The sequence below is a fragment of the Anolis carolinensis genome, unplaced genomic scaffold, assembly GCF_035594765.1.
Source record: "Anolis carolinensis isolate JA03-04 unplaced genomic scaffold, rAnoCar3.1.pri scaffold_7, whole genome shotgun sequence".
Taxonomy (NCBI): domain Eukaryota; kingdom Metazoa; phylum Chordata; class Lepidosauria; order Squamata; family Dactyloidae; genus Anolis; species Anolis carolinensis.
This window is the reverse complement of record NW_026943818.1, coordinates 34,187,594-34,208,502: the sequence shown is the minus strand read 5'-3', so window position 1 is coordinate 34,208,502 and position 20,909 is coordinate 34,187,594. Positions and strand designations below refer to the sequence as shown.

General features: G+C 41.3%; 1 protein-coding gene across 5 annotated transcripts in view; it reads left to right on the top strand.

The window, feature by feature from the left end:
- Window positions 1-20,909, top strand: part of scamp4 (secretory carrier membrane protein 4) — a 32,024-nt gene that overhangs the window by 674 nt on the left and 10,441 nt on the right. For 3 of the 5 annotated variants that reach the window (XM_062959581.1, XM_062959580.1, XM_062959582.1), the window contains exons 2-4: window positions 4,642-4,689; window positions 8,125-8,253; window positions 20,041-20,197. In XM_062959581.1, the coding sequence (XP_062815651.1) occupies window positions 4,683-4,689; window positions 8,125-8,253; window positions 20,041-20,197 (293 nt within the window). In that variant the 5' untranslated portion in view covers window positions 4,642-4,682. Of the gene's footprint in view, window positions 1-409; window positions 452-3,803; window positions 4,400-4,641; window positions 4,690-8,124; window positions 8,254-20,040; window positions 20,198-20,909 lie in introns of those variants that run through there. The other 2 variants (XM_062959583.1, XM_062959584.1) reach the window with 2 other exon arrangements.

Genomic DNA, 20,909 nt, shown 5'->3' with positions numbered 1-20,909 from the left:
TATAATATAATATTTATTATATATATAATATATATATTTAATATTATACTTAATAGTATTTATTATTCACATTTTCCCCTCATGAATTGCCCTTAATTAAAAAATTATGAGGTAAAAATAAATTAAAATAATATGAAAGAATTATATATACGTGTGTATGTGTACATACATACATATACTGTATATATATGTACATATATGTGTGTGTGTGTATATATATATGTAATTATTTTAAATATATGTGTGTGTGTGTCAGGTGTATAATGTTATGAATCTGACATATTACAATCTAATTTATTAATTATATATATATAATATAATATTTATTATATATATTATATATATATATATATATATATATATATATATATATATATATAATATTTTATTTAATAGTATTTATTATTCGCGTTTTCCCCTCATGAATTGCCCTTAATTAAAAAATTATGAGGTAAAAATAAATTAAAATAATATGAAAGAATTATATATACGTGTGTATGTGTACATACATACATATACTGTATATATATGTGTTGGGTTACATATATGTGTGTGTGTGTGTGTATATATATATATATACAGGGAATGCTGTATGTTGTAATGTTTATGTTGTAATTACTGTATTTATGAATTTAGCACCAAAATATCATGATATATTGAAAACATTGACTACAAAAATGGCTTGGATAATCTAGATCAGGGGTCCCCAAACTAAGGCCCGGGGGCCGGATGCGGCCCTCCAAGGTCATTTACCTGGCCCCGCCCTCATTTATAATATAATATTTTATATCAGTTTTAATAATATAATATATTGTATATACATATAATATTGATAATAATATTATGTTATACAATATAATACTAATAATAATACCATATAATAATATTAATTATATGTTATATATTACATATTATATAATAGTACTAGCTGTGCCCGGCCACGCGTTGCTGTGTCTGAGTCTGGTGGTGTTGTTCAGTCTACATTAGGTTGTATTTATGCTGTGACCTCCACCTTCTTTATACTCACATTAGTAGTAGTATTTGAAGTCTGTTACCTTCTTCAATTTTTGTGTTGATTGATAATTGGTTGAGATCCCTGTTGTCTTTGGTTTGTTGTTAGTTGTAATGTCTGATTCTGCTGAGTGCAGTTTATATTTTTATTGTGGTACAATAGTCTTTTTTTTGTTTTGCCTGTGTAGGTGTTTATTACTATTGTTGTTGTTGTGGTCATGAAGGTTGGATAAGTTAGATGCTACTGTATTGTTTTTTGGAGGCCCAGTGTAGCACTGACTGGCCTCTCAGCCTCAGTGCCTGGCTGTTTCTTGCCTGTGATGGTGTTGATTCTTATTGTTGTTGTTGTTGTCATTGTTATTATTGTAATTGTTTTTTTGGAGGCCAAGTGTGAATGTAGTGATTGGGGAGGTGGATGAGTTGTGTTGTCAAATATTGTATTTGTTATAGTCACAATGCGTTGTTGTGAGTTTTGTGGGTCCGGATTGTGGTTTTGTGGTGTAGTTGTGTTGTTACAACCGGGAGAAAAGGCTTTTGTGTTGTGTTGTCAAGTTTTGTATTTCTGGGGCGTTTAGTTGTGTTGTTATAGTCACGATGCACTGTTGTGAGTTTTGTGGGTCCGGATTGTGGTTTTGTGGTGTGGTTGTGTTGTTACAACTGGGAGGCAAGGGTTTTGCATTGTTTTGCCAAGTTTTGTGTTTCTGGGGCGTTTAGTTGTGTTGTTATAGTCATGATGCGTTGTTGTGAGTTTTGTGGGTCCGGATTGTGGTTTTGTGTTGTGGTTGTGTTCTTACAACTGGGAGGCAAGGCTTTTGCGTTGTGTTGTCAAATTTTGTATTTCTGGGGCGTTTAGTTGTGTTATAGTCACTATGCGTTGTTGTGAGTTTTGTGGGTCTGGATTGTGGTTTTGTGGTGTAGTTGTGTTGTTACAACCGGGAGAAAAGGCTTTTGTGTTGTGTTGTCAAGTTTTGTATTTCTGGGATGTTTAGTTGTGTGCCAAGTTTCGTATTTCTGGGGCGTTTAGTTGTGTTGTTATAGTCACGATGCATTGTTGTGAGTTTTGTGGGTCCGGATTGTGGTTTTGTGGTGTGGTTGTGTTGTTACAACCGGGAGGCAAGGCTTTTGCATTGTGTTGTCAAGTTTTATATTTCTGGGGTGTTTAGTTGTGTGCCAAGTTTCGTATTTCTGGGGTGTTTAGTTGTGTTGTTATCGCATGATGCGTTGTTGTGAGTTTTGTGGGTCCTGTGTGGTTTTGTGGTGTGGTTGTGTTGTTACAACTGGGAGGCAAGGCTTTTGCATTGTGTTGCCAAGTTTTGTATTTCTGGGGCGTTTAGTTGTGTTGTTATCGCATGATGCGTTGTTGTGAGTCTTGTGGGTCCGGATTGTGGTTTTGTGGTGTGGTTGTGTTGTTGTAACCTGGAGGCAAGCCTTTTGCATTGTGTTGCCAAATTTCGTATTTCTGGGATGTTTAGTTTTGTTGTTATAGTCACTGCGCAAACAACTTTATCATTTTATATATATAGATAGTGGTATAGTTCAATATAGTAATATATAATGCTAATATTGTGCTATGCTAATAATATAATATATTGTTTGTACATATAGCTGCTCTGAGTCCCCTTCGGGGTGAGAAGGGTGGGATATAAATGTAGTAAATAAATGCAGTAAATAAATAATTAATTTTAGACTTCGTCTCGGCCAAAGTCTGAAATGACTTGAAGGCACACAACAACAACAACAACAACAACAACAACAACAATCCTAATTAACTTGACTAAATACATAATAATAAATAAATAAATTTTAAACTTAGGCTCGCCCAAAGTCTGAAATGACTTGAAGGCACACAACAAAAACAACAATCCTAATTAACTTGACTATTTCATTGGCCAGTAGCAGGCCCACACTTTCCATTGAAATCCTGATAGGTTTATGTTGGTTAAAATTGTTTTTATTTTTAAATATTGTATTGTTCTTTCGTTGTTGTTGTTGTTGTTGTTGCACTACAAAGAAGACATGTGTAGTATGCATAGGAATTTGTTTGTATTTTTTTTCAAATGATAATTTGGCCCCTCAACAGTCTGAAGCAGGGGTCCCCAAACTTTTTAAGCAGAGGGCCGGTCCACAATCCTTCAGACTGTTGAGGGGCCAAATTATCATTTGAAAAAGAAATACGAACAAATCCCTATGCACACTGCACATGTCTTATTTGTAGTGCAAAACAACAACAACAATGAAAGAACAATAAAATATTTTAAAATGAAAACAATCTTAACCAACATAAACCTATCAGGCCAATGAGATAGTCAAGTTAATTAGGATTGTTGTTGTTGTTGTTGTTGTTGTTGTTGTGTGCCTTCAAGTCAAGTGGGCGAGCCTAAGTCTAAAATTATTTATTTATTCATTTACTACATTTATCTACTACATTTATATCCCACCCTTCTCACCCTGAAGGGAACTCAGAGCAGCTGTATGTACATACAATATATTATATTATTAGCATAACACAATATTAACATTATATATTACTATATTGAACTATACCACTATACTGTAATATTATATGTAATATATAACATGTAATTAATATTATTATATGGTATTATTATTAGTATTACATTGTATAATATAATAATATTATCAATATCATATGTATATATAATATATTATATTATTAAAACTGATATAAAAATGTTATATTATAAATGAGGGTGGGGGCCAGGTAAATGACCTTGGAGGGCCGCATCCGGCCCCCGGGCCTTAGTTTGGGGACCCCTGGTCTGAAGGATTGTGGACCGGCCCTCTGCTTTAAAAGTTTGAGGACCCCTGATCTAGAGGCTTGGATAAGCGAGGCTTGGATTAGTGAGACTCTACTGTAGTAACAGAAATTTTTTGATAACATTCACAGTTTGTCTGGTTATGTTGGTTTGTGATGACAAACTACTGTACAGTATATAATAAATGTTTATTTTTTGTTCAACAATAAATGTGAATTCTACTTCATGGAAAAATAAGAAATCCCCTGAAAATAAGACCTAGCACATCTTTGAGAGCAAAAATTAATATAAGACACTGTCTTATTTTCGGGGAAACACGGTATTATCTGGAACAATAAATATTAAATAAATAATCATCCGATTAGGGATTCTTCCCCAAAATCTTGGGAAACTCGGGGCCGAATCCTTCCCTCCGCAGCTGCTTTCTCGGCAAACACTTGGCTCTTTGTATCCACCACGATCTTTATTTATTTTTTAATGGGGAGGTTTATGGCCTCCACACAAGAGGCGGTCTGTCTGGTCCGAGTCGGGACCCGAGTCAGGGAAAGGAGTTGCTCTCTGGATGCGAGTGAACTATAACTCCCAACCTCCAAACCCCACCAGTATTCAAAGTTGGTCAAGTTGGGTCGTTGTGCCGAATTTGGTCGAGATGTGTTGTTGTTATTATTATTATTATTATCCTTGGTGCAAATCACAGTGCTCTATGGAGTCAGGGTGAACTCCAGTGTCAATCCCGTTCTCGATAACATGCAAAAAGAGTTTCACTTTTGTTTTAGAGACTCTGGCATGTTTTTGCAAATTTCTATGCCTGTTAGACTCAAGACACCCTGCTTTTTCTCCTCCTCTCTTTTAGGCGCGTAATTTAAGGCTCCGAGAACACAAACCGAGGAAGGAATGGCAGGTAAGAAAGCAACAGACCCTCTGCTGTTTATAGGGTTCAATTTGGGGTGTTTACATTTCCTAGAATATATGGCAGGGGTCCCCAAACTAAGGGGGCTGGATGCGGCCCTCCAAGGTCATTTAACTGGCCCCCGCCCTCCGTTTTATAATATATTTTTATATCAGTTTTAATAATATATTATATATACATATAATATTGATAAAAATATGTTATACAATATAATACTAATAATAATACCATATAACAATATTAAATTATATGTTATATATTACATATTATATTACAGTACAGTGGTATAGTTCAATATATCTATATATATAAAAGAGTGATGGCATCATGGCGACCCACAAAACAACAAAACTACAGGCCCTCCAACCTCGAAATTTGACAACACAACCCATCATCCATGCCTCTAGGTTGATACAACAAAAAGAAAAGAAAAATAAAGTCCTAATTAGAGAGAGAGGAATAATTGCTTTTATCCAATTGCTGCCAGTTAGAAGGCTAAGCTCCTCCAACTTGGTCTCCTAGCAACCCAATAAAAAATAATAAAAAACACTAAAAATTAATACAATAAAATACTATAATAACAGAAAATAACTAAAAATAATACAAGAAAATAATAAAATATAATAAATAAAAAGATAACTTACAATAAAATTAATAAAAAAATGCAAATAAAGTCAAATAAAAATTACACAACAATTTTTAACCAATACCACCACCACTTTGCCACAGCAACGCGTGGCCGGGCACAGCTAGTAGTAATATATAATGCTAATATTGTGCTATACTAATAATATAATATATTGTTTGAACATACAGCTGCTCTGAGTCCCCTTTGGGGTGAGAAGGGTGGGATATAAATGTAGTAAATAAATGTAGTAAATAAATAAATGAACAATTTTAGACTCAGGCTCGCCCAAGTCTGACATGACTTGAAGGCACACAACAACAACAACAACAACAACAACAACAACAACAATCCTAATTAACTTGACTATCTCATTGGCCAGAAGCAGGTCCACACTTTCCATTGAAATCCTGATAGATTTATGTTGGTTAAAATTGTTCTTATATTCAAATATTGTATTGTTCTTTCAGTGTTGTTGTTTTTTGCACTACAAATAAGACATGTGCAGTGTGCATAGAAATTTGTTCATATTTTTTTCAAATGATAATTCGGCCCCTCAACAGTCTGAAGAATTGTGGACCGGCCCGCTGCTTTAAAAGTTTGAGGACCCCTGATATATGGGATTCAGGCTCACAACTTTTTCCCTCCTTTCATAGGAGAATTCCCGGAAACAGATCCGGACAGCCTTGCGTTTCCTGTGCTTCCTTTTTGGTTTTTAGGCCCAACTGAGTCAGCATTTTGATTAGAATCATGTATTTCTATCCATTTTGGTGGCTCCATTACAAAGATTTATTGTATCTTTAAGTCTACTTATTTATTTGTCGTGTCAGAAGCAAAAAATTGATCTCATGGGTTTTAGCCTGCCACTTTTGGACTCTTGCTTGCTGCGAGTAGCACTTTATCTATGTTTTGAGTTCACAACTTACAATGTGCACTTTGCTAATCTACTATTACAACCTCACTGTTTTTAAATTCTGTGTTTTTAATAAGTGTGTTTTTATTCTTTTTGGTTAAAGTGCAAATATTACAATTGGTGCATGTTATTGTTTATTGATGTATTGTATATTGTTTTGTATTTGATATTTCTGTGAGCCGCCCCGAGTCCCCTCCGAGGGAGATGGTGGCGGGATACAAATAAACTTATTATTATTATTATTATTATTATTTATCTGTGTAGATTTAAGAAATGTGTATTGTAATATTATTAGTAATATTTCATGTAATATAAATATACAATTAAAATAATGTATTATTATTATATTGTATTACATTATAATATTGTCAATATTATATGTATATACAATATATTATATTATTAGCATAGCACAATATAAGCAGTATATTACTATATTGTACTATAACAGTATGTTGTAATATTATTAGTAATATTACATGTAATATAAATATACAATTAAAATAATATATTATTATATTGTATTACATTATAATATTATTGTCAATATTATATGTACATACAATATATTATATTATTAGCATAGCACAGTATAAGCATTATAGTACTATATTGTACTATAACAGTATATTGAAATATTATTAGTAATATTACATGTAATATAAATATACAATTAAAATAATGTATTGTCAATATTATATGTACATACAATATATTATATTATTAACATAGCACAATATAAGCATTATATTACTATATTGTACTATAACAGTATATTGCAATATTATTAGTAATATTACATGTAATATAAATATACCATTAAAATAATGTATTATTATTATATTGTATTATGTTATAATATCATTGTCAATATTATATGTACATACAATATATTATATTATTAGCATAGCACAGTATAAGCATTATAGTACTATATTGTACTATAACAGTATATTGTAATATTAGTAATATTACATGTAATATAAATATACAGTTAAAATAATGTATTGTCAATATTATATGTACATACAATATATTATATTATTAGCATAGCACAGTATAAGCATTATATTACTATATTGTACTATAACAGTATATTGTAATATTAGTAATATTACATGTAATATAAATATACTGTTAAAATAATGTATTGTCAATATTATATGTACATACAATATATTATATTATTAGCATAGCACAGTATAAGCATTATATTACTATTTTGTACTATAACAGTATATTGTAATATTAGTAATATTACATGTAATATAAATATACAGTTAAAATAATGTATTATTATTATATTGTATTACATTGTATTGTATTGTATTACATTATAATATTATTATAATATAAGCATTATATATTACTATATTGCAATATTATTAGTAATATTACATGTAATCTATAATATACAATTACAATAATGTATTATTATTATATTGTATTACATCATAATATTATTATCAATATTATATGTATATACAATGTATTATAGTATTAATATATCATCATATGAGTATTAGATATTATGATATTGTTATAATTGACTCAGGAGACATGGTGGAATGATGTCTTCCTGGCCCCCGTCTTCATTCTGGCCCAGAGTGGTTAGAGTGGTTTTAGCCTGCCACGTTTGGACTCTTGCTTGCTGAGGTGTTCCTGCGAGTATCTCTGTAGATCTTAGAAAGCTGTTTCTGTGTCCCAGGGGGGTGTTTCTCATCTGGTATCAGCCATGGATTGCGGTTCCAGGTTTTAGCCTGCCACTTTTGGACTCTTGCTTGCTGAGACATTTTCTGTACATTTTAAAAAATCTGTTTCTGTGTGCCCAGGGGGGAGTTTCTCATCCGGTATCAGCGTTTGACCCCTTTTCCTCTTCTCTCTGCAGAGAAAGTGAACAACTTCCCTCCACTGCCCAAGTTCATCCCACTGAAGCCCTGCTTCTACCAGAACTTTGCAGACGAGATCCCCGTCGACCACCAGAACCTGGTCCAGAAGATCTACCGCTTGTGGATGTGTGAGTTGCCTTTCCGGGCCTTACCTGTCGGGTTCTCTTCTCCCAGTTGTGCTGTGGGTCAGTCTTCCAGCAGAAAAAGCACCAAGACACACGCTGGTAGATTCCAACAGGTTTTATTGTACAGAATACCAGAACCTTCTCTTTGGCCCATTTATATAGGGGCTCTCACATACCAGAGGGTAATTGAGGTTTTATGGATTGTTAGGTTCTCTTCTTCCAGTTGTGCTGTGGGTCAGTCTTCCACCAGAAAAACACCAAGACACACGCTGGTAGATTCCAACAGGTTTTCTTGTACAGAATACCAGAACCTTCTCTTTGGCCCATTTATATAGGGGCTCTCGGGAGGGATCGGATGGTGTCTTTCTTTATGACAGAATGGGGTTGGATTGGATGGCCTTTGGGGGTCTCTTCCCACTCTAGGATTCTATGATTCTATCGCTGTATTTATCTCTATGGACCTACTGATGTCTATGAGGCTGGGTGGCCATCTGTCGGGAGAGATCGGACTGTGTCTTCCTTGATGACAGAATGGGGTTGGATTGGATGGCCTTTGGGGGTCTCTTCCCACTCTACGCTTCTGTGATTCTATAGCTGTATTTATCTCTATGGACCTACGGATGTCTTTGAGGATGGGTGGCCATCTGTCGGTAGGGATCGGATTGTGTCTTCCTTAATGACGCAACGGGGTTGGGCTCCCTTCCAACTCTATTATTTGATATTATTGTATGTTCGTTTTGTATTTGTAAGCCGTCCCGAGTCCCCCCGGGGAGATGGAGGCAGGGTATAAATAATAATAATAATAATAATAATAATAATAATAATAATAATAATAATAATAATATTGTGTGATGTATTATTATTAATAATAAATTATTGTTATTATTATTGCCTTAATACATCACACAGTCCTAGACACTTGGGAAGTGTTCGACTTGTGATTCTGTGATACAAAATCCATCATATCTATCTTGTTTGCTGTGTCATACAATAAAATTATTATTATTACTATTATTAGGAGCCTTTGATGCTATAGCCCTATTCCTCCATGAACCTATTAATGACCATGACATTTTAGATGGCCATCTGTCCGGAGGGATTGGATGGTGTCTTCTTTTATGACATTATGGGGTTAGATAATTATAATAATTATTATTAATAATAATAATTATTATTATTATTAGGAGCCTTTGATGCTATAGCCCTATTCCTCCATGAACCTATTAATGACCATGACACTTTAGATGGTCATCTGTCGGGAGGGATTGGCTGGTGTCTTCCTTTATGACATTATGGGGTTAGATAATAATAATAATAATAATAATAATAATAATAATAATAATAATAATTTATTATTATTATTATTATTATTATTAGGAGCCTTTGATGCTATAGCCTTATTCCTCCATGAACCTATTAATGACCATGACATTTTAGATGGCCATCTGTCGGGAGGGATCGGATGGTGTCTTCCTTTATGACATTATGGGGTTAGATAATAATGATAATAATAAAAATAATAATAATTATTATTATTAGGAGCCTTTGATGCTATAGCCCTATTCCTCCATGAACCTATTAATGACCGTGACACTTTAGATGGCCATCTGTCGGGAGGGATCGGATGGTGTCTTCCTTTATGACATTATGGGGTTAGATTATTATTATTATTATTATTATTAGGAGCCTTTGATGCTATAGCCCAATTCCTCCATGAACCTATTAATGACCATGACATTTTAGATGGCCATCTGTCAGGAGGGATCGGATGGTGTCTTCCTTTATGACATTATGGGGTTAGATAATAATAATAATTATTATTAATAATAATAATAATTATTATTATTATTATTAGGAGCCTTTGATGCTATAGCCCTATACCTCCATGAACCTATTAATGACCGTGACACTTTAGATGGCCATCTGTCGGGAGAGATCGGATGGTGTCTTCCTTGATGACATTATGGGGTTAGATTGGATGGTCTTTGGTGGTCCCTTCCCACTCTAGCATTCTATAACCATATTATATATTTATTTATTTATTTATTTACTACATTTATATGCCACCTCACCTGGACGGGGACTCAGAGCGGCTTACAAATTAAATTTACATACAATATTATATTATTAGCATAGCACAAGACTGGCAATAAATTACTATATTGTACTATATGAATATGTGGTAATATTATTAGTAATATTACATGTAAAATATAATATATACTTAACTCCGGTTGCTCCTGACACAAAAAAAAAAAGTATATCGTATTACAATATAATATTATGAATATTATATGAATATTATGAATATTATATGTATATACAATATGTTATATTGTATATGTATATACAATATGTTATAATTATTATATATTAAATTATACTCATATGCCTCAATGGATGTGTTACTGTCGGTGAGGCTGGATGGCCATCTGTTGGGACGGATCGGATGGTGTCTTTCTTTGTGACAGAATGGGGTTGGACTGGATGGCCTTTGGGGGTCCCTTCCCACTCTAGGATTCTATAGACATATGTCTTGGTGAACATATTACTGTCTGTGAGGCTAGATGGCCATCTGTGGGGAGGGATCGGATGGTGTCTTCCTGGATGACATTATGGGGTTGGACTGGATGGCCTTTGGGGGTCCCTTCCCACTCTAGGATTCTATAGACATATGTCTCGGTGAACGTGTTACTGTCCGTGAGGCTGGGTGGCCATCTGTCGGGAGGGATCGGATGGTGTATGTCTTTATGACATTATGGGGTTAGATTGGATGGCTTTTGGGGGTCCCTTCCCACTCTAGGATTCTATAGCCATATGTCTCGGTGAACGTGTTACTGTCCGTGAGGCTGGGTGGCCATCTGTCGGGAGGGATCGGATGGTGTCTTCCTGGATGACATTATGGGGTTGGACTGGATGGCCTTTGGGGGTCTCTTCCCACTCTAGGATTCTAAAGACATGTCTCGGTGAACGTGTTACTGTCCGTGAGGCTGGGTGGCCATCTGTCGGGAGGGATCGGATGGTGTATGTCTTTATGACATTATGGGGTTGGACTGGATGGCCTTTGGGGGTCCCTTCCCACTCTAGGATTCTATAGCCATATGTCTCGGTGAACGTGTTACTGTCTGTGAGGCTGGATGGCCATCTGTCGGGAGGGATCGGATGGTGTATGTCTTTATGACATTATGGGGTTAGATTGGATGGCCTTTGGGGGTCCCTTCCCACTCTAGGATTCTATAGCCATATGTCTCGGTGAACGTGTTACTGTCTGTGAGGCTGGGTGGCCATCTGTCGGGAGGGATCGGATGGTGTATGTCTTTATGACATTATGGGGTTAGATTGGATGGCCTTTGGGGGTCCCTTCCCACTCTAGGATTCTATAGCCATATGTCTCGGTGAACGTGTTACTGTCTGTGAGGCTGGGTGGCCATCTGTCGGGAGGGATCGGATGGTGTATGTCTTTATGACATTATGGGGTTAGATTGGATGGCCTTTGGGGGTCCCTTCCCACTCTAGGATTCTATAGCCATATGTCTCGGTGAACGTGTTACTGTCTGTGAGGCTGGATGGCCATCTGTCGGGAGGGATCGGATGGTGTATGTCTTTATGACATTATGGGGTTAGATTGGATGGCCTTTGGGGGTCCCTTCCCACTCTAGGATTCTATAGCCATATGTCTCGGTGAACGTGTTACTGTCTGTGAGGCTGGGTGGCCATCTGTCGGGAGGGATCGGATGGTGTATGTCTTTATGACATTATGGGGTTAGATTGGATGGCCTTTGGGGGTCCCTTCCCACTCTAGGATTCTATAGCCATATGTCTCGGTGAACGTGTTACTGTCTGTGAGGCTGGGTGGCCATCTGTCGGGAGGGATCGGATGGTGTATGTCTTTATGACATTATGGGGTTAGATTGGATGGCCTTTGGGGGTCCCTTCCCACTCTAGGATTCTATAGCCATATGTCTCGGTGAACGTGTTACTGTCTGTGAGGCTGGGTGGCCATCTGTCGGGAGGGATCGGATGGTGTATGTCTTTATGACATTATGGGGTTAGATTGGATGGCCTTTGGGGGTCCCTTCCCACTCTAGGATTCTATAGCCATATGTCTCGGTGAACGTGTTACTGTCTGTGAGGCTGGGTGGCCATCTGTCGGGAGGGATCGGATGGTGTATGTCTTTATGACATTATGGGGTTAGATTGGATGGCCTTTGGGGGTCCCTTCCCACTCTAGGATTCTATAGCCATATGTCTCGGTGAACGTGTTACTGTCTGTGAGGCTGGATGGCCATCTGTCGGGAGGGATCGGATGGTGTATGTCTTTATGACATTATGGGGTTAGATTGGATGGCCTTTGGGGGTCCCTTCCCACTCTAGGATTCTATAGCCATATGTCTCGGTGAACGTGTTACTGTCTGTGAGGCTGGATGGCCATCTGTCGGGAGGGATCGGATGGTGTATGTCTTTATGACATTATGGGGTTAGATTGGATGGCCTTTGGGGGTCCCTTCCCACTCTAGGATTCTATTGCCATATGTCTCGGTGAACGTGTTACTGTCTGTGAGGCTGGGTGGCCATCTGTCGGGAGGGATCGGATGGTGTATGTCTTTATGACATTATGGGGTTAGATTGGATGGCCTTTGGGGGTCCCTTCCCACTCTAGGATTCTATAGCCATATGTCTCGGTGAACGTGTTACTGTCTGTGAGGCTGGATGGCCATCTGTCGGGAGGGATCGGATGGTGTATGTCTTTATGACATTATGGGGTTAGATTGGATGGCCTTTGGGGGTCCCTTCCCACTCTAGGATTCTATAGCCATATGTCTCGGTGAACGTGTTACTGTCTGTGAGGCTGGGAGGCCATCTGTCGGGAGGGATCGGATGGTGTATGTCTTTATGACATTATGGGGTTAGATTGGATGGCCTTTGGGGGTCCCTTCCCACTCTAGGATTCTATAGCCATATGTCTCGGTGAACGTGTTACTGTCTGTGAGGCTGGGTGGCCATCTGTGGGGAGGGATCGGATGGTGTATGTCTTTATGACATTATGGGGTTGGACTGGATGGCCTTTGGGGGTCCCTTCCCACTCTAGGATTCTATAGCCATGTGTCTTGGTGAACGTGTTACTGTCTGTGAGGCTGGGTGGCCATCTGTCGGGAGGGATCGGATGGTGTATGTCTTTATGACATTATGGGGTTAGATTGGATGGCCTTTGGGGGTCCCTTCCCACTCTAGGATTCTATAGCCATATGTCTTGGTGAACGTGTTACTGTCTGTGAGGCTGGATGGCCATCTGTCGGGAGGGATCGGATGGTGTATGTCTTTATGACATTATGGGGTTAGATTGGATGGCCTTTGGGGGTCCCTTCCCACTCTAGGATTCTATAGCCATATGTCTCGGTGAACGTGTTACTGTCTGTGAGGCTGGGTGGCCATCTGTGGGGAGGGATCGGATGGTGTATGTCTTTATGACATTATGGGGTTAGATTGGATGGCCTTTGGGGGTCCCTTCCCACTCTAGGATTCTATAGCCATATGTCTCGGTGAACGTGTTACTGTCTGTGAGGCTGGGTGGCCATCTGTCGGGAGGGATCGGATGGTGTATGTCTTTATGACATTATGGGGTTAGATTGGATGGCCTTTGGGGGTCCCTTCCCACTCTAGGATTCTATAGCCATATGTCTCGGTGAACGTGTTACTGTCTGTGAGGCTGGGAGGCCATCTGTCGGGAGGGATCGGATGGTGTATGTCTTTATGACATTATGGGGTTAGATTGGATGGCCTTTGGGGGTCCCTTCCCACTCTAGGATTCTATAGCCATATGTCTCCATGAATGTGTTACTGTCTGTGAGGCTGGGTGGCCATCTGTGGGGAGGGATCGGATGGTGTATGTCTTTATGACATTATGGGGTTGGACTGGATGGCCTTTGGGGGTCCCTTCCCACTCTAGGATTCTATAGCCATGTGTCTTGGTGAACGTGTTACTGTCTGTGAGGCTGGGTGGCCATCTGTCGGGAGGGATCGGATGGTGTATGTCTTTATGACATTATGGGGTTAGATTGGATGGCCTTTGGGGGTCCCTTCCCACTCTAGGATTCTATAGCCATATGTCTCCATGAATGTGTTACTGTCTGTGAGGCTGGGTGGCCATCTGTGGGGAGGGATCGGATGGTGTATGTCTTTATGACATTATGGGGTTGGACTGGATGGCCTTTGGGGGTCCCTTCCCACTCTAGGATTCTATAGCCATGTGTCTTGGTGAACGTGTTACTGTCTGTGAGGCTGGGTGGCCATCTGTCGGGAGGGATCGGATGGTGTATGTCTTTATGACATTATGGGGTTAGATTGGATGGCCTTTGGGGGTCCCTTCCCACTCTAGGATTCTATAGCCATATGTCTTGGTGAACGTGTTACTGTCTGTGAGGCTGGGTGGCCATCTGTGGGGAGGGATCGGATGGTGTATGTCTTTATGACATTATGGGGTTAGATTGGATGGCCTTTGGGGGTCCCTTCCCACTCTAGGATTCTATAGCCATATGTCTCGGTGAACGTGTTACTGTCCGTGAGGCTGGGTGGCCATCTGTGGGGAGGGATCGGACGGTGTATGTCTTTATGACATTATGGGGTTGGACTGGATGGCCTTTGGGGGTCCCTTCCCACTCTAGGATTCTATAGCCATATGTCTCGGTGAACGTGTTACTGTCCGTGAGGCTGGGTGGCCATCTGTCGGGAGGGGTCGGATGGTGTATGTCTTTATGACATTATGGGGTTAGATTGGATGGCCTTTGGGGGTCCCTTCCCACTCTAGGATTCTATAGCCATATGTCTCGGTGAACGTGTTACTGTCCGTGAGGCTGGGTGGCCATCTGTCGGGAGGGATCGGATGGTGTATGTCTTTATGACATTATGGGGTTGGACTGGATGGCCTTTGGGGGTCCCTTCCCACTCTAGGATTCTATAGCCATATGTCTCGGTGAACGTGTTACTGTCCGTGAGGCTGGGTGGCCATCTGTGGGGAGGGATCGGACGGTGTATGTCTTTATGACATTATGGGGTTGGACTGGATGGCCTTTGGGGGTCCCTTCCCACTCTAGGATTCTATAGCCATATGTCTCGGTGAACGTGTTACTGTCCGTGAGGCTGGGTGGCCATCTGTGGGGAGGGATCGGACGGTGTATGTCTTTATGACATTATGGGGTTGGACTGGATGGCCTTTGGGGGTCCCTTCCCACTCTAGGATTCTATAGCCATATGTCTCGGTGAACGTGTTACTGTCCGTGAGGCTGGGTGGCCATCTGTCGGGAGGGGTCGGATGGTGTATGTCTTTATGACATTATGGGGTTAGATTGGATGGCCTTTGGGGGTCCCTTCCCACTCTAGGATTCTATAGCCATATGTCTCGGTGAACGTGTTACTGTCCGTGAGGCTGGGTGGCCATCTGTCGGGAGGGATCGGATGGTGTATGTCTTTATGACATTATGGGGTTGGACTGGATGGCCTTTGGGGGTCCCTTCCCACTCTAGGATTCTATAGCCATATGTCTCGGTGAACGTGTTACTGTCCGTGAGGCTGGGTGGCCATCTGTCGGGAGGGGTCGGATGGTGTATGTCTTTATGACATTATGGGGTTAGATTGGATGGCCTTTGGGGGTCCCTTCCCACTCTAGGATTCTATAGCCATATGTCTCGGTGAACGTGTTACTGTCCGTGAGGCTGGGTGGCCATCTGTCGGGAGGGGTCGGATGGTGTATGTCTTTATGACATTATGGGGTTAGATTGGATGGCCTTTGGGGGTCCCTTCCCACTCTAGGATTCTATTGCCATATGTCTCCGTGAATGTGTTACTGTCCGTGAGGCTGGGTGGCCATCTGTCGGGAGGGATCGGATGGTGTATGTCTTTATGACATTATGGGGTTGGACTGGATGGCCTTTGGGGGTCCCTTCCCACTCTAGGATTCTATAGCCATATGTCTCGGTGAACGTGTTACTGTCCGTGAGGCTGGGTGGCCATCTGTCGGGAGGGGTCGGATGGTGTATGTCTTTATGACATTATGGGGTTAGATTGGATGGCCTTTGGGGGTCCCTTCCCACTCTAGGATTCTATTGCCATATGTCTCCGTGAATGTGTTACTGTCCGTGAGGCTGGGTGGCCATCTGTCGGGAGGGATCGGATGGTGTATGTCTTTATGACATTATGGGGTTGGACTGGATGGCCTTTGGGGGTCCCTTCCCACTCTAGGATTCTATAGCCATATGTCTCGGTGAACGTGTTACTGTCCGTGAGGCTGGGTGGCCATCTGTCGGGAGGGGTCGGATGGTGTATGTCTTTATGACATTATGGGGTTAGATTGGATGGCCTTTGGGGGTCCCTTCCCACTCTAGGATTCTATAGCCATATGTCTCCATGAATGTGTTACTGTCCGTGAGGCTGGGTGGCCATCTGTCGGGAGGGATCGGATGGTGTATGTCTTTATGACATTATGGGGTTGGACTGGATGGCCTTTGGGGGTCCCTTCCCACTCTAGGATTCTATAGCCATATGTCTCGGTGAACGTGTTACTGTCCGTGAGGCTGGGTGGCCATCTGTCGGGAGGGGTCGGATGGTGTATGTCTTTATGACATTATGGGGTTAGATTGGATGGCCTTTGGGGGTCCCTTCCCACTCTAGGATTCTATTGCCATATGTCTCCATGAATGTGTTACTGTCCGTGAGGCTGGGTGGCCATCTGTCGGGAGGGATCGGATGGTGTATGTCTTTATGACATTATGGGGTTGGACTGGATGGCCTTTGGGGGTCCCTTCCCACTCTAGGATTCTATAGCCATATGTCTCGGTGAACGTGTTACTGTCCGTGAGGCTGGGTGGCCATCTGTCGGGAGGGGTCGGATGGTGTATGTCTTTATGACATTATGGGGTTAGATTGGATGGCCTTTGGGGGTCCCTTCCCACTCTAGGATTCTATTGCCATATGTCTCCATGAATGTGTTACTGTCCGTGAGGCTGGGTGGCCATCTGTCGGGAGGGATCGGATGGTGTATGTCTTTATGACATTATGGGGTTGGACTGGATGGCCTTTGGGGGTCTCTTCCCACTCTAGGATTCTATAGCCATATGTCTCGGTGAACGTGTTACTGTCTGTGAGGCTGGGTGGCCATCTGTCGGGAGGGATCGGATGGTGTATGTCTTTATGACATTATGGGGTTAGATTGGATGGCCTTTGGGGGTCCCTTCCCACTCTAGGATTCTATAGCCATATGTCTCGGTGAACGTGTTACTGTCTGTGAGGCTGGGTGGCCATCTGTCGGGAGGGGTCGGATGGTGTATGTCTTTATGACATTATGGGGTTGGACTGGATGGCCTTTGGGGGTCCCTTCCCACTCTAGGATTCTATAGCCATATGTCTCGGTGAACGTGTTACTGTCTGTGAGGCTGGGTGGCCATCTGTGGGGAGGGATCGGACGGTGTATGTCTTTATGACATTATGGGGTTGGACTGGATGGCCTTTGGGGGTCTCTTCCCACTCTAGGATTCTATAGCCATATGTCTCGGTGAACGTGTTACTGTCTGTGAGGCTGGGTGGCCATCTGTGGGGAGGGATCGGACGGTGTATGTCTTTATGACATTATGGGGTTGGACTGGATGGCCTTTGGGGGTCCCTTCCCACTCTAGGATTCTATAGCCATATGTCTCGGTGAACGTGTTACTGTCTGTGAGGCTGGGTGGCCATCTGTCGGGAGGGATCGGATGGTGTATGTCTTTATGACATTATGGGGTTAGATTGGATGGCCTTTGGGGGTCCCTTCCCACTCTAGGATTCTATAGCCATATGTCTCGGTGAACGTGTTACTGTCCGTGAGGCTGGGTGGCCATCTGTCGGGAGGGGTCGGATGGTGTATGTCTTTATGACATTATGGGGTTAGATTGGATGGCCTTTGGGGGTCCCTTCCCACTCTAGGATTCTATTGCCATATGTCTCCGTGAATGTGTTACTGTCCGTGAGGCTGGGTGGCCATCTGTCGGGAGGGATCGGATGGTGTATGTCTTTATGACATTATGGGGTTGGACTGGATGGCCTTTGGGGGTCCCTTCCCACTCTAGGATTCTATAGCCATATGTCTCGGTGAACGTGTTACTGTCTGTGAGGCTGGGTGGCCATCTGTCGGGAGGGGTCGGATGGTGTATGTCTTTATGACATTATGGGGTTGGACTGGATGGCCTTTGGGGGTCTCTTCCCACTCTAGGATTCTATAGCCATATGTCTCGGTGAACGTGTTACTGTCTGTGAGGCTGGGTGGCCATCTGTCGGGAGGGATCGGATGGTGTATGTCTTTATGACATTATGGGGTTGGACTGGATGGCCTTTGGGGGTCCCTTCCCACTCTAGGATTCTATAGCCATATGTCTCGGTGAACGTGTTACTGTCCGTGAGGCTGGATGGCCATCTGTCGGGAGGGATCGGATGGTGTATGTCTTTATGACATTATGGGGTTGGACTGGATGGCCTTTGGGGGTCCCTTCCCACTCTAGGATTCTATAGCCATATGTCTCGGTGAACGTGTTACTGTCCGTGAGGCTGGGTGGCTATCTGTCAGGAGGGATCGGATGGTGTATGTCTTTATGACATTATGGGGTTGGATTGGATGGCCTTTGGGGGTCTCTTCCCACTCTAGGATTCTATAGCCATATGTCTCCATGAATGTGTTACTGTCCGTGAGGCTGGGTGGCCATCTGTCGGGAGGGATCGGATGGTGTATGTCTTTATGACATTATGGGGTTGGACTGGATGGCCTTTGGGGGTCCCTTCCCACTCTAGGATTCTATAGCCATATGTCTCGGTGAACGTGTTACTGTCTGTGAGGCTGGGTGGCCATCTGTCGGGAGGGGTCGGATGGTGTATGTCTTTATGACATTATGGGGTTGGACTGGATGGCCTTTGGGGGTCTCTTCCCACTCTAGGATTCTATAGCCATATGTCTCGGTGAACGTGTTACTGTCTGTGAGGCTGGGTGGCCATCTGTCGGGAGGGATCGGATGGTGTATGTCTTTATGACATTATGGGGTTGGACTGGATGGCCTTTGGGGGTCTCTTCCCACTCTAGGATTCTATAGCCATATGTCTCGGTGAACGTGTTACTGTCTGTGAGGCTGGGTGGCCATCTGTCGGGAGGGATCGGATGGTGTATGTCTTTATGACATTATGGGGTTGGACTGGATGGCCTTTGGGGGTCCCTTCCCACTCTAGGATTCTATAGCCATATGTCTCGGTGAACGTGTTACTGTCTGTGAGGCTGGATGGCCATCTGTCGGGAGGGATCGGATGGTGTATGTCTTTATGACATTATGGGGTTGGACTGGATGGCTTTTGGGGGTCCCTTCCCACTCTAGGATTCTATAGCCATATGTCTCGGTGAACGTGTTACTGTCCGTGAGGCTGGGTGGCTATCTGTCAGGAGGGATCGGATGGTGTATGTCTTTATGACATTATGGGGTTGGATTGGATGGCCTTTGGGGGTCTCTTCCCACTCTAGGATTCTATAGCCATATGTCTCCATGAATGTGTTACTGTCCGTGAGGCTGGGTGGCCATCTGTCGGGAGGGATCGGATGGTGTATGTCTTTATGACATTATGGGGTTAGATTGGATGGCCTTTGGGGGTCCCTTCCCACTCTAGGATTCTATAGCCATATGTCTCGGTGAACGTGTTACTGTCCGTGAGGCTGGGTGGCCGTCTGTGGGGAGGGATCGGATGGGGTTGGACTGGATGGCCTTGATGGGTCCCTTCTCTCGCCCCCAGTTTACTGCATCACGTTGGGGGTGAACCTGGTGGCCTGCTTGGCCTGGTGGATCGGGGGCGGATCCGGGGTCAACTTCGGCCTGGCCCTCCTCTGGCTCCTCCTCTTCAGCCCCTGCAGCTACGTCTGCTGGTTCCGGCCCCTCTACAAGGCCTTCCGGTAACGTATTGCCACGTTATTAATCATATTAATCATATATTAATAATATTAATAATTAAAAATTAATTATATTATTTAATATTTACATGCCTTCTGATTTCATTCACGCATCATTACTGTCTTCAGTGTTAGCAGGGTATAATTCTAATAAGCATGATCATAATCATTGTTATTTGGGCGTAAATATAATAATAACAATAATAATAATAATAATAATAATAATAATAATAATAATAATAATAATAATAATAATAATAATGATGTTTTTAAGCTTTAGGTTTAATACTAATAATATTATTTAATATTTATATGCCTTCTGTTTTCATTCGTGCATCATTATTGTTTTTGGTGTTAGCAGGGTATAAATGGCATAAGTATAATAATAATAATTGTTGTTATTTGGCCATAATAATAATAATAATAATAAAAATAATAATAATAATGTTTCTATGCATTAGGTTTCCATTCACACGTTGTCATACTTTTAGTGTTAAAGAGAATAATAATAATAATAATAATAATAATAATAATGATGAATGTTTATATGCATTAGGTTTCCATTCACACATTGCCATAGTTTTAGTGTTGATGGGGTATTTGAATAATAACAATAATAATAATAATAATAATAATAATAATAATACATCACACAGTCCTAGACACTTGGGAAGTGTTCGACTTGTGATTTTGTGATATGAAATCCAGCATATCT